Source organism: Labeo rohita, chromosome 11, assembly GCF_022985175.1.
Source record: "Labeo rohita strain BAU-BD-2019 chromosome 11, IGBB_LRoh.1.0, whole genome shotgun sequence".
Classification (NCBI taxonomy): Eukaryota; Metazoa; Chordata; class Actinopteri; order Cypriniformes; family Cyprinidae; genus Labeo; species Labeo rohita.
In genome coordinates, this window is record NC_066879.1 from 6,874,903 (window position 1) to 6,889,303 (window position 14,401).

Sequence of the window (14,401 nt, forward strand, 5' to 3'; positions counted from 1 at the left end):
AGGGGTGTGGAAATGTCTCCAACAAACCGGTGTGTAAAACTGACGTATTTTAAAGAGTCTGCTGCAAACTACATATTTCACATACTTTGAAAATCCAGTGTTTAGTTGATCCTAGTAAGCGCTCATTGTCACGGTTGTGAACACGAGGGCTTTCTTCTTCACACTTCTCCTGGTAATCCTGTATATTTCAACCAATCCAATGATGACTTTGAAACTCCTGAAGTGTTTCTAATTTTTTGTGCCATATGCATCAGACGTTCAGCCAACGGTCTGTGGGTGTGACATTTGAGGCTGAGACTACTGACTACAAGATTACTATAAAGGTCAAATTTAGAAGATTGCGCTAACCCAAAGGTTTTGGAGGCCCACCTGCACTACACATTTTGTGTGTCTCACTCATCAAAATGACCTGAATCATCTAAACGGATCGTTAGTACAGACTGCAAGACTGGATTTTGGTGTGTACGATAACGGAAACACAAAATATTCCGTGCAGGGCAGGTTTGAAAACGCTTGCGCTAACCAAACTAAACACAATATTCAAGCAGTGTTTAAACCTGTTCCTGACAGACCAAGATTCTGCGGAGTTTAGCTACAACTGTAATTAAACACACTTAAACCAGCTTATCTGGGTCTTTAGGATTGCAACTTCTAGTCAGGTATGTTGGAGCTAAATTCTGCTGGAGGGCAGCCCTCCAGGAGCATGGTTGAACATCCCTGCCTTTTACAAAATATCTACTTTGCTACAGGTACAATATATCCAAAATTCATGGTTTCCTATATTGTGGATGTTTCTCTTACTTCAGTCATCCTAAACAGTTAATGACATTTTTTTAATAATCAAACTTCTACAGTGCACGTAAGTCTACTTACTGGGACAGGTTTAAGTTTAAAAAAGTATATGACACAGATGTCCAGTCCTGCTCCTATCCGTTAACCCACCAGCTAACCAGCTAACCCACATCTTTAGAATTGCTAGTAACTTCCAGGCAATTGTGTTTGGGCAAGTTGGAGCTGAATTCTGCAGGACATTTGACATCCATGCTAGGTCAGATTCACATTAATAATTTTGATTTAGTATAATAGGGTGACTATACATCATCTTTTTCTCAGCTCCCACGTCCTGGTCAGGATTTCTATATTGCCTAAAATATCCCGATTTAGGCTTTGTTTTTGATCAAAAAGTAGTTTAACCAATTAAATGCAGGCATTGCACATAATCGACCAATCGTGGCACGTGAGAATGGGATTTACCGTCAAAGTGATGCAAATATGCGTACAAATTACGTCGCCATTTTTGACATGTGCTTGGATGCGGTGAGTATAAACCAGGCAGAGGTCCCGTTAACCGAAAATTGTCTGTCAGTGTCAGTGAAAAGCTGAAGGCTGTCTGTCACCTTGACGGATTAAATTGAGGGTAATCTATTGTAGCTGTAATTCCCACCCCCTCTAGTTGGTGGCGAGTGCGCTCCAGTGTGGCAGCAGAGCAGGGGATCCAGAACAAAAATGAAACTGTCACAATGTTTTGCTATGCATTTGATTAGCACAGGCCTGTACACAGAAGCTACAGCGATCTATCGCGTCACATTAAAGTGTGGCAAAACGGTATTTATTGCTTGAATTTCCTAATGAAATGGACAGAATTTGAAATCTGAGACTTTGTTTTATATCAAAAATAACACAAAGCCTAGCCTATTGCTATTTATTGGAAGAAAGGCGCACTGTGTACTGTTCATTCATCAGCTGAAAACAACACAGACCAAAAGTTCGATTGAGATTTAAGAATCGATATTGGTTCATCAAAATGATAATCTATTAAAACCGAGAAATCTTTTTTTGTTTGTTTATGTTTTGTTTTTTACCCAGCCCTAGCATATTTTGTTTTTAAACTAGGAATGGGATCATAAATCGTTGCAACATGAATCGAGAAATTATTCAGCATCAATTTGAGATTTTCCGAACACATTGCCATTCTTTCTCAAATCGATTCTGAGCTTAGTTTTGAACAGCAGATAGCACTGCTTGCTTTAGAAACAGCCGTGCTCTGCTTGTTTCCAAATTCTTACACGCACTTGAACCTAAAATAATCATTTATACAATTTGAAAAAGTTGAAGTGAATTACAAGGGTGTTTACAGTGGGCTGTGTTTACAATAATCTTGCGTCATAAACGCATTCTGAGCCAAGGTGAAATTACATGACTCAGTCGAACGCAAATCCGCACTCTTCTTCATGAGCATGAGTGTGCAGATAAAAACTAGATTAGAGAGCTAACAGGTTAAAGATCCAAACTGCAGTTTCAGTACAGCTTCCAAGGGCTCGCTGAAGAATGAGGGTCTTGTGTAGTAAAACGATAGGTCTTTCGATTAATAATAATAATTTTATTTTAAGGAACTTCTAGCATGACATTAGCAACTTCATGAGTCAACAATGGAGTATTTTAATGACACGTCATCAGTTGGCCATATTGGCAGCATTGAACGTAAACAATGCCACTGAACCGAATGAAACTCTTTGAAATTTTGCTGATTATTGCTGCTGAAAATGGTCAATTATTGTCATGTTTTGGGCTGTACTAATCAGTCAGATCAGGAAAAACATTTGGAGTACTGTAGACTGCCAAAGGTTATAACAAATCAAAGAGAAGAACGCAAAAAAACTATCTGAAGAACAAAAGGTGTTTGTGGTTGGCTAAACTGAACCAGGATTTCCAGGTCAAGAATCTTGTTTACACCATTTAGGCCCATTAATGCTGTAAATGAAATCAGTCAGTCTGAGGCAGATATCAGTCAGTTGTATGATTTTATTTTGAAATCTTGTTTGCAAGGAAGGCAAACAAGTTTTTAATACCAAGGGTCATGAAATGTATTTTCTTGGGTTCAAATGCACAAAGTCATTCAGCAAATTCAGAAATTAAATAAAATACTCAAGTCCCTTGTTCTTGTCGGCATCGTGCTCTTGGGTCTCAATCTCTACATGCTTCATGGCAATAAAATACTGCACGAAAGGCTCTCCCAGCGCACCACGAATCACACTGTCCTCTGCCAGAGCCACTAAAGCATCATCCAGTTTAACAGGAATTGGAAATTGTTTCTGCTGACCTGGAGCTTTGCTTAGAACCTGTTCGGTATTCAGATTACGCCTAATACCGTCCAGTCCTGCTGCTATTGTGGCCGCCAACGCAACGTAAGGGTTGGCCATTGCTGAACCCAGCTTGTTATCGATGTGAGTCTCCCGTCCACCATGAACCTTTACATTAAAGGCGCAGCTGTTGTCATTGCAGCCGCATGTGGCGTAAAGAAGGTTCTTGGAATTTTTCTTGCCTTTGGAAAGCTGGTTTCGACAGCCGATCCCTGGAGCCAAGAGGCAGCTCAGAGCGGCCGAGTGATGGAGAAGACCCGAAAGCCACTTTCTGCCAATCTCCGAAAGTTCTCCGTTGCCTGAGTGGAAAAGGCTTTTTCTGCCACTGGCATCCCAAAGGCTATGGGAGAGCAACCCGGAATTGTTAATGTTGTCATCTGTGAAAAAGGTAGCGATGTAGTCAAACTTCCTGGCCATCTCTTTGATTCCTGTGCGGAAGGTGAAGGCGCTATCGGCGGCGTCGATTCCAAATCGTGGTTTGAAGCAAATCTCCATCTGTCCTGGTCCGTTTGCAGATGAGAAGCTTTCGACGTCTACTCCCATGTAGTACATCCCCCTGACTAGCTGCTGGAGGAAGGGTAGGTCGTAGTTGCTCAACAGAGTGGTGGCAGGAAAGAACACAGCTTTGGGTCCCACTCGTTCAGGGGCTCCAAAGATACAGCACTCGTAGGTGAAGGACGAGTGGAGAGAGAAGCCCATGCTCTGGAGCTGGCCAAGCATCTGCTTGGCTATGAGGCGGGGTGATGTTCGCAGTGGCACTCCGGTGATCGTGCATGGGTCACAGATAAGACGAGCGGTCTGGTCCGCCCAGGGAAGGATTTGGAACGTGGAGAGATCTGCAACCAGGAGGATATCACTGCTGAAGTTGGCTGCGCTCGGATGATCAACTTCGTTGACTTTGGGGCTTAGGGTTAACTCCAGGTAGCTTCTCGGCATAGGGATGCCATATACCGCTTTTTCCTGTGGTGTCAATAATAAGTAATGTAAGTACTTTTTAAGTATTTTACACTATTTTTAAAAATATGACAATTATTACAAAGAACACTAAACAGTCAAACTTATTACTAGCATCAAAGCTGCTGTAAGCAATTTTTAGCTGTACAACTGATATTTTTGATATTGCAACTGGTGTTTCTTACCATTATTTTAATGTATTATCTTAATTATGAGCACACTGGTTTGTAGAGCAAACAGTTCACTTAACTGCACATTGTTATTCTTTTTGTTATTTCCCTATAGCGGATTATGAACCGGAAGTCTCGCCCACAGGCTTACTTCTGCATTGAGGAAAAAAGTAGACCCTGGTGAAAAAAACAGCATATGCTGGTAGGTATGTTTTGATGCTGGGATACTGGTTAGGTATGTTTTGATGCTGGTTTAAGCTGGTCTTTTGCTGGTTTAAGCTGGTCCTTTGCTGGTTTATGCTGGTCCTTGACCAGCAACATGACCAGCTAAGACCAGCATAAACCCAGCAAAGGACCATCTTAAACCAGCTAAGGACCAGCATAAACCAGCAAAAGACCAGCTTAAACCAGCTAAGGACCATCTTAAACCAGCATCAAAACATACCTAACCAGCATCCCAGCATCAAAACATACCTACCAGCATATGCTGTTTTTTTTTACCACCAAAAACCAATATTTACCGAGCTTTGATGACCGATGATCCAAAAAATTCAAAAGTAGTAAATGTCAACTATTTAAAAGAATAGCTGAACATAAGTTCACAAATTAAATATATTGTTTAAATTGTTATTGCCTTGAGCTATTATGTGGAATAAATGTAAAATGCTTAAAAACACTAACCTGATTAGATTTATACTTGGCTTTAATAAATAGAATAGCCTACTTAATGTGTGTGTATATATATATATATATATATATATATATTTTTTTTTTTTTTTTTTTTTCTGATAGTGTAAGTAATGTTATTTAACCAAGAAAATGTGACTGGGCCATGAATTTGTATTAAACACACACAATGCACAATTACAGCACAAATGCGATAAAGATTGTTAAAGATTGCTTGATCTGGAAAACATCCGCTGTGTACAAACATCTGACAGACGTCTGTAATATGTCAGTTTTACATACATTCTAAACCATAAACATCTTAAAGACATGTGATAAGCGTCTATTTGACAAAACGTCTTATAGAAACTCTAAAAAATACATCTTGCAGATGTAAATGTAGACGTCATATGTACGTGGCGGCAAATGTGACATGATGTACGTGTTCTCTCAGGGTTTGCCTCCTCATTTTAGAACATCACTGCACACCACTCAGATATATAAAATAAATAAGAAACATTTACATGAAAGAATCGAGCCGGAACTGTCTTGGATCGGGACACGCCATGAAGATCAGTGGCCTCAAAGCGAACAAAGGTTATGTTTTCCCGGGCAATTTGCTGTTTTATGCGCTCAACGTCAGAAATGAAGCTTTGAGATGCAAAAGAGAGTGCCTGTGAGCTCTCCTTGTCTGTTGGGAATATGAAATAATAGACAGATGGATGAACAATGAGCTAGTTAAAGTAAATTGAGGCAACCATAAATCATCTTTCTGACCTGAGTGTGACGTGCCAGCTTCTTCCCAGTGGGATGTCTCAGCAGTGGGTGAACTCATACCAGAGGACCTCCCTGGAGGTCCATCGGTCGTCGAAGACCCGCCAGAATCCCAGCCAGAACTTCCTTCTCTTAGTCTGGATGGTCTCCTAGCTTCTGAAAGGGGCTTGAAGGTGCTGAAACTCTTAGATGGCATCTGGTCTGGTTTACAGTCCACTCTTTGACCCGGAGGGTAGCTTCTTCTTTCATCTTGGCCTTTTGCACCGAGTAGGGTGCTCTCGCGCAACACGCTTTTAAGTTCATCCATTGTTTGTTTGGGGACGCCACCCTCAGCAGTTGATGGGTAATATTGCACGTTCTCCCTTCTCCATCCATGTCTGTTGGTGTAGTCGTCTTCTCTTGAGAGACCCTGGTACTGGGACTCACTGGAAACAGAGGCACAACGATGTGGAGGGCCGATGGAAATAATGATGGGGTCGTTTGTGGGGCCTGGAATTGGTACGTTTGATGGTACTAAGGGTAGAGATGTCCCTTTTCTGTCCCATTCAGAGGAAGAAAGACGCTTCTCTCGTGAATCCGCACCCTTTTTTCCTGTACTCATATTTCCTCCATCCACCTGGTCTGGAATTTCTTCCTGAAGAAGTTTGAATTACTTTAATCAACTGTGCACATACAAAATTGACAAATAAACATAAAAAATTACAAATAATTTTAATTTTTAGATTTACCATATCTCTGGATTCCTCTGATTCCTGCATAATGCTGTTTTTTATGTAAATATTTGGAAACTCATAACCATCTGGTCCAATTCAAGTGGCTCACACAACTGACTAACAGAGACTGAAACAAACCAATCTGTTTCCTTTCACCCCAACCAACTGCATGAACCGTCCAGTCTGTTCAGTCCCACTCATCTATTGTGAGCTTCTGCACATCAGCTGTTTTCAACAGCCCACAACACATTATTCACCGAATCTCTAGAAAGATGCAGTTGTTTGACTAAAAGGTTATTTAACAGAATGCCAAAGCCATTGCTTATAATGGAAACATAAATGAATACATAGTGACAAGCCTTTCAGTCTAAAAAAAATGGTGGGTTAAAAACAACCCAATGCTGGGTTAAATATGGACAAACCCACCGACTGGGTTGTTTTGACCCACTGATTAAATGTTTAACCCAAATTACTGGGTAGTTTTATTTAACTCAACTATTGTTTAAAAAATACTATATTTCTTGCTCAAAATAAACCCAAATTAGGATGGAAATTAACATTTATTAATATGTTTAAGGTTCACCTTTTAACTATTGCTGATGTCTCTAGTAATTATGTGTCAGATTTTTAATTTTCAACCTATTTTGGGTTCATTTTAAGCAAGCTATACAGTAGTCAACATTTGAAGTGGATCAAAACCTTTCATCAAAGTTGTCGTAAAACCTAAAACAATACCCTTTCTTGTCTTAGGACAGCTTTGATGAACTTTTTTGATCCACTTCAAATGCTGACTACTGTATAGTATTTTTAAACAGTAGTTGAGTTAAATAAAACTGTCCAGTTTATAGCAAATTAAATAAATAAAAGATATATTTTAAAGATAGCTACAAAAATTTATTTATGACTATATATATATATATACAGTGCCGGCGTTAAGGGGGGGCACTCGCGGGCCGTGCCCCCCCAAAGAGGTTGTTGTGCCCACCCTACACAATTTTTAATTCATTTAATATATATATCAAGAATAATTAAAATAAATTAAGCATCGAATGGTCCATGATTTTTAATGTAATAAAAATAAGAAACTACAGCTGATGTGTGTTTATTTTTTTTATGAAAAGAGACTTGTTTCTCTGATTGGTTGCATTGCGGTGTCTCATGCGTCATTGCGTCTTCAGCTTTTTTAAAAGGTAATGCGTTTATTTTATTTACGCACGCTTAAATGTGTTACTTGTTAATCTGTTTTTTTAATTTGATTTTGTGATTTTCTTTTACAGTCTGTGCCAATGAGTAGCTTGCACTGTATTGTTTTTTTTAAGCCTCGTTTTTGCAAGTTAAAAATTGTACTTGTTAGATGTTTGTTTCATGGTTCAGATACACACACACACACACACATATATAGAGAGAGAACAGTAGTGTTTCTAATGCTAAAATATATTGTTGTTATTCATATATTTTTTTTAATTTACTGTTTTACAAGAAGGACAGAAAAATTTGTAAAGCACTTTTTTTATTCAGATACCCAATTACAGTCAATAAATACAGTCTAAGAAATTTGTGCTTAAATTTGTTAGACCACCTGCAAAAACCTGTTTAAAACTAAATCAATTATTGTAATTTATTATAGGCAAATAACAAACTGAAACAACTAAATAGTCTTTATTCTCACATAATAACTAAAAAAAACATAACATTTTGCATGGCCTCCCTTGGCCTTGATAACAGCTTGCATTCTTGCTGGCATTGTTTTTATGCTTTTCCACAGTCTCTGTAGTTTATTTTGTAATGTTTTATACATTTTTAAGTATTATTATTATAATAATAATTTTATTTGAAATGATATGATGTGTTTAGAATATGCATGCAATAAACTATTTATTTAATAACATTTGAAATAATATTATTAATAATAATAATTTTATTTACATTTTATTTAAATATTAAATATTTATTTAAGATATATGATGTGTTTAGAATATGAGTAGAATTAAACACATGCTATTTTGTTATGGTTTATTTAATAAAATTTTAAAATAGAAGTATCATTGTATTAATATGTATTGTAGGATGTGTTTAGAATGTAATGCAAACTTGATTTTGTAACATTTTATAATAAAATTGTAAATAAAAATAAATCATAAAACTGGTGTTGTTAATAAAAAGTCTGTGTAATTTTGTGTAGATGGCTGAATGTGCTGTAGTGTGTTGTAGGGTGCGGTTTCTTGAGTCCAGCTGTAACCGGTTACCGGAGACTCTCGTCACACACACACGGCAGCGCTGTATGGTTAAACACCTCAACAATTATTCTCCGGAGCGGCTTTATGATTAAGCTACAATCTTCAATGAGTAAGCATATTCCAGTAAGTCAACCTTTTTAACATATAAATATTTACGTTTGTACGCAGATTTAAGGTTGTATTTTCGTGTAATTTAGTCTTAACTGCGACCTAGTGTGAGCTAATTAGCATTAGCGCAAAACAGGTTTTTGTCGTCGACAACAGTTTATATATACATCAATAAATCTATTTTATTTTGATGTAACATCTACAAAACTAAAAAATGTGTATGTTATTATAAATGTTACGTTTTACAGCTATAATGTCGTTGAAATAATCGCTTGGCGACGGTGTTAGCCGTGAGTTAGCCTCACGGCTACATCACTGAGAACCGAACACGACATTTAGCCCTTTTATGTCACTTAAATCGATTAAATTTAAGAGTGAATAAGAGTTAGTAGCTACCAAAGACAGTATGTGTTGCGTTTTTGATGAAAATTAATATAATCGGTGAGTTTTCTGATCTAATCCTAATATTAGCTAAGCGGAAGTCTTTGTGTCAGTCCTCATCAATTTGCACATCCTGATGTTTTGGATATTTTAAATTTATTTTTGCTTAGTACAAAACATAACATCGGTTGTAGAATTCAAATATTTCACCGCATCTCAAACCGTGACCTGTTTCTCAAATAAAATTTACATTTTAGTGGCCTCAATTGAGGCCTTTACACTTAAAAATAATTCAGCCAACCATCTGCGCCTTTCATTTGAATTACATCTAGATTTAAGGTACTGCTACACGATGTTTGTTGCGCCTTTTTAAAGTGATTTTCAAAAGAGGCTTAGTATGTGGTAATCCCATAGAGCTGCTGAGACACGTGTGTGTCCTCACGGGACTGACATAAAGATTTCAGCCTTCGCAGAAAGCTCAGCCATCTGAAGCGGTCACACGCCTGCTCAAGTGTTTCCTCTGAAACAATGACCCACATTCCGCACAGTGACTCACCTCTGAGTCATTTGTTTGTGGGAGATAATGTTGCTTTTCATGCTGTTTATAATACTCTGATTTAGGAGTTTTTCCTATAGGGATGTGTATGTGTTTATAAATGTGCAAATGTAAGATTAAAACATTGATACTGGCTGCTAATTGGTCAGTACAGGGTGTCATCTTATGTCCATAATTGTATCAGGTTGTCTGATGGAATTTAAAAAAAAAAAAAAAAAATTTGGTTATTTTGTAAAATAGACACAGTAGTGAGGAAAGTAGGCAATGATGCACCTTCCTGTAGTTTTTTTGTGTTAATGCACCTGATGATGACATGATTCAGTTCATAGTTTTTATGATTTGTCAATGTAAATATGTAAATTGTTGTTTTTATGAGGTATGGCCAAAACTGCAAAATTTTGGTAGTGTCAGTACTCACTAAGAATGGATTAAAAAATGTGTAAAACTAAACATTAATATTTACCTTGTTCATGATTTTTGTAGTTACAATTTATGCATATATAATTTCCATTATTAATAAAAATTATGTATTAAAAAAAAAAAAAAAAAGTCAACATATGGATTAAAACCTTTATTAAATTTGTCCTAAAACCAAAAAGAATATCTTGTCTTAGGACACACTTTTTTTGATCCACTTCAACATTTGAAGTGGATTAAAACCTTTCATTAAATTTGTCCTAAAACCAAAAAGAATACCCGTTCTTGTCTTAGGACAACTTTGATAAACTTTTTTTTGATCCACTTCTAATATATATATATATACAATATTATATTGTTATTATTGTTAAGACACTTTAGACACTGAAAACATTAAAAATAGTTGTCTACAAATCATATTTCTAGACTACTACATTGGGCTAAAATAATGAATATGCAAGTGAGTAAATAAGAATGGATTTAATATTAAAAACTAGTCAGCAATTATGTTTTGCCATGAATTAATTGTCATGAATGTTTGATTTATTTGTATTTTATTGTATCATGTCCAGCAATTATGTAGACTTACAAAAATAATAACAATAATAATGAAATTGATACATTTTTAGAAGCTTTAAAAATCATATTTGTGGGCTACATATTAGGCTAAAATAATGAGTATGCAGTAGAATAAATTAAAAACTAGTCAGTGATTGTTTTGCCATTTGATTAAATGTCATGAATGTTTGATTTATTTGTAATGTCCAGCAATACTAAGAAAGAAAGAAAAAAAAATCATGTGTGTAAAATATAATTTTTAAAATGAATAATATAATAGAAAAATAGTATAAATAATATAATAAAATTATATGCAGTACAATTAAGAATAAAAATGAAAAATTATGAATGTAAATATAAAATCTCACACACACACAAACACTTTTTATAATATATTAATATAGGCCTAGACAAATAGAAATGAACTAGTGGCCCAACTTGACAAGCAGAAAAATGGCTGCTTTAAATTAGGATGAAAAAGATAAATGAAGTCATGTGCCCTGACCGCTTGTGCTTCTGTTCTTGTGTCCTTGCAGCAGTTCTGTGGTGTTTTGGGTCACACATTTATGGAGTTTCTGAAGGGCAGTGGCGACTACTGCCAGGCTCAGCACGGCGTTTATGCAGAGAAGTGAACGGCTAGCCTCGCTACCTCATCAGAAGAGAGACTTGTGTTACAGTTTTAACGTTGGCGGTATCGGGCTTGGTGAGCGGGCGTCCACAGCGGTCGGCGGTTCTGGATGGGGTAAAAAAAATCTCTTGAAGTTCACTGCCCTCGTCGGCCCTACGTCTTCACTCTCACCAGAGAACCAGCCTTGTTTTCTAGGATTTTTGTTTTCGATTTTCCTTATTTTTTTGGGGGTCATACCTTATTTTTCCTAATTGTATCCGCCAAGTTTTCTTTTTGTTATTGGAGAGAGTTTCTCCCGTTTTTGATTAAGATTTTCAAGCTATTTTAAAGTCAAAAATGGCTCGTATGAATAGACCTGCCCCAGTGGAGATCACTTACAAAAACATGAGATTCCTCATTACCCACAACCCCACTAATGCCACGCTTCACAAATTCATTGAGGTGAGTGTTGGTTGGAATGGCTTGAACACACAAAGTGTTGTTTTGGAAAGACTATTGTACAGCAAAACAGCACTTACATGATGTTCCCTCCCATCTATTAGGAACTGAAGAAATATGGGGTGACAACGGTAGTTCGCGTGTGTGAGGCCACGTATGATGCAAACCTGGTTGTTAAAGAAGGTATTCAGGTTCTGGTAAGTCCACATGAACCATTTACCTACATGAAAACTAATTGAAATGTCCATTCCTATCTCATTCATATGTTTTGTGTTGTTACAAAGGATTGGCCCTTTGACGATGGAGCTCCTCCATCTAATCAGATCGTCGATGATTGGTTAAACCTTCTTCGGGTTAAGTTTAGGGAGGAGCCAGGCTGCTGCATTGCTGTACATTGTGTTGCAGGCCTTGGAAGGTAATTTTGTGGGATTCAATATTGCATTTATCATAAGGCATAAACGTGGAATAAAAATGTTGTTTTGCATGGAAGTCTTAGTTGTTTTCTTTCCCACAGAGCCCCAGTACTGGTTGCTCTGGCCCTGATTGAGTGTGGGATGAAATATGAGGATGCTGTTCAATTCATTCGACAGTGAGTTAACTTTATATTTTTGAAAATAATAATAATGGTCATGGGGCCCTATGATTTCCATGATGGGGAAAATGCATTCCATAAAAAATGGAATTGACTGTATAATGCGGAATGTCACGGCATTTGGCAAATTTTAGATGAATAAATCAAAAGTAGGTCAACATGTGATATGGACTAGTGCCTGTTAATATTAAGCCGCAAAAAAGTTTAAATATGAATCCTGAATATTCTGCGTGTCTAGTGGGTTTAGTTTAATACACGCATACTGAAGCATGTGTGATGCAGTGTTTTCAGCCTCAATATATGAGTACATGAACACATAAACACAATCTCTAGAACTGCCCTGAGAGTCATTTTCAATACAAATCGTCATATCAAATACAAACAGAAACTTAAAGGTCTTCACAGCAACCTGTCAGAATAAAAGTTTGTTTTGACTTAAAGAAACTGTAAAAGAAATATATTACTTTATGTAATAATATTATTAAAAATTATTATTAAAACATAATTTTTAAAGAATATTTACCAGAATTTATTTATCACAAAAATGTAAATATACAACAGTATTTCTGGAAGAAAAAAAAAAGTATAATATAATAATAAATTGTTTTTTAAAAATAAAATCAGTTAATTAGAGATTCCTTATTAGGGAAACCTTTTATGAAACCAATGAAATGGAATCCAGAAAATTTATGGAAAACACAGAATTTTGTAAAAAAAAAAACTGAATTGAAAAAAAAAAAATTTGGAAAAAAATAATACTGAATTTGGGAAGAAATAAAACGGAATTCATAGGGCCCTGTCCAACTCTTTCTTGAACACGGAAGTAAGCCTATGGGTGAGACTTCCTGTTCATTATCCGCTATAGGGAAATAACAAGAAGAATAACAACGTGCAGTAAACGGTAAAACTGTTTGCACTACAGTGGCTCATAATTAAAATAATACATTAAAATAACATGGTAAGACACTAATTTGCAATGTCAGGCAGCAAAACGAGCTGGTTTTTACAGCTAAAAATAGCTGGACGCAGATGAGACCGGAAGCCACACACATAAAATTTACAAATGGCCACGCCCACTCTTATAAGTCAGGATGTGATTTACATTCTTAAAGGAAAATGTTAGAAATTAATTTCTTTCTTTTTTTTTTTTTTTTTTTTACCAGAAAGCGCCGTGGAGCATTCAACAGCAAGCAGCTCTTCTATCTGGAAAAATATCGTCCCAAAATGCGTCTTCGATTCAAGGATTCCAACGGGCACCGCAACAACTGCTGCATCCAGTAAAAGCTTGCGCATCAGCCTTTCTCAAATGTGTAATGGGAGTTTGTATCTGGCTTAAGTAGTTTGTTCTCTTCATGGTAACTGTGAAAATACCGTAACAAAAATTAAGCTTATTTCGTTACTAGTGTCCCCCTCCCTTCTCTTTGTTTTATGTATTTCCTGTGGAGAAACCTCTGTCAGCAAGGTCAAGTGCTTGTTTGAACATGAGCTTAGTGTTTTGCGATGACGTTTTTGTTGGTCAAATCCCACCTCTGCCAAACACATAGTATGCTTTGATTAAAAAAACAAATTTCATGCATTTTTATTAATCTGTAATAAATGCCTGCCTCCAAAAAGATCTAAAATAAATGCCTTATTACAGCAGAAAGACACTGTCTGGTGGAGGAGTTCTCGGTGGCATTTGGAGAGGTTTCTCAAAGATGTCTTTTGCAGAAAAAAAAATCAGGAAGAGAGGAAAAAAAATTGAGGAAAATAAAATGTCTTTATATAAATATATTGAAGGGTGGGGTACTACTTTTTGTTGTTTATCCAAACTTTGTTTACCTATTACTGCCATGTCAATAGTGTGATGTTTGTGTTTTGGCTTAAAACTGGACCTCAATGTCTGCGGTATTTTTATGCCTTTTTATTTGATGTGCGTAACTTAATATTTCGATACTTGATTTATGTACGGTATTTGATTATGTGTACTGTTAAATCACCTATTTATATCATTGGATATATGTTGTAGAATAGCGAGAGACAAGTTTGCCAATTTGAGAGTACAATAAAGATACACTGAAGGAACATCT

At 36.5% G+C, this 14,401-nt stretch overlaps 2 protein-coding genes across 2 annotated transcripts; one reads left to right on the plus strand and one right to left on the minus strand.

The window, feature by feature from the left end:
• Positions 1-2,805: 2,805 nt before the first annotated feature.
• Positions 2,806-6,613, minus strand: lgsn (lengsin, lens protein with glutamine synthetase domain). The gene is made up of 4 exons (XM_051123014.1): positions 6,433-6,613; positions 5,708-6,338; positions 5,455-5,621; positions 2,806-4,100 (listed from the first exon to the last, which is right to left on the minus strand). Exons 1-4 carry the CDS (start codon positions 6,460-6,462, stop codon positions 2,913-2,915), a joined length of 2,016 nt encoding a protein of 671 aa, XP_050978971.1. The 5' UTR covers positions 6,463-6,613; the 3' UTR covers positions 2,806-2,912.
• A 2,006-nt stretch (positions 6,614-8,619) lies between these two features.
• Positions 8,620-14,396, plus strand: ptp4a1 (protein tyrosine phosphatase 4A1). The gene is made up of 6 exons (XM_051121994.1): positions 8,620-8,777; positions 11,211-11,743; positions 11,845-11,937; positions 12,025-12,155; positions 12,255-12,329; positions 13,496-14,396. Exons 2-6 carry the CDS (start codon positions 11,639-11,641, stop codon positions 13,611-13,613), a joined length of 522 nt encoding a protein of 173 aa, XP_050977951.1. The 5' UTR covers positions 8,620-8,777; positions 11,211-11,638; the 3' UTR covers positions 13,614-14,396.
• The last annotated feature ends 5 nt before the right edge of the window (positions 14,397-14,401 follow it).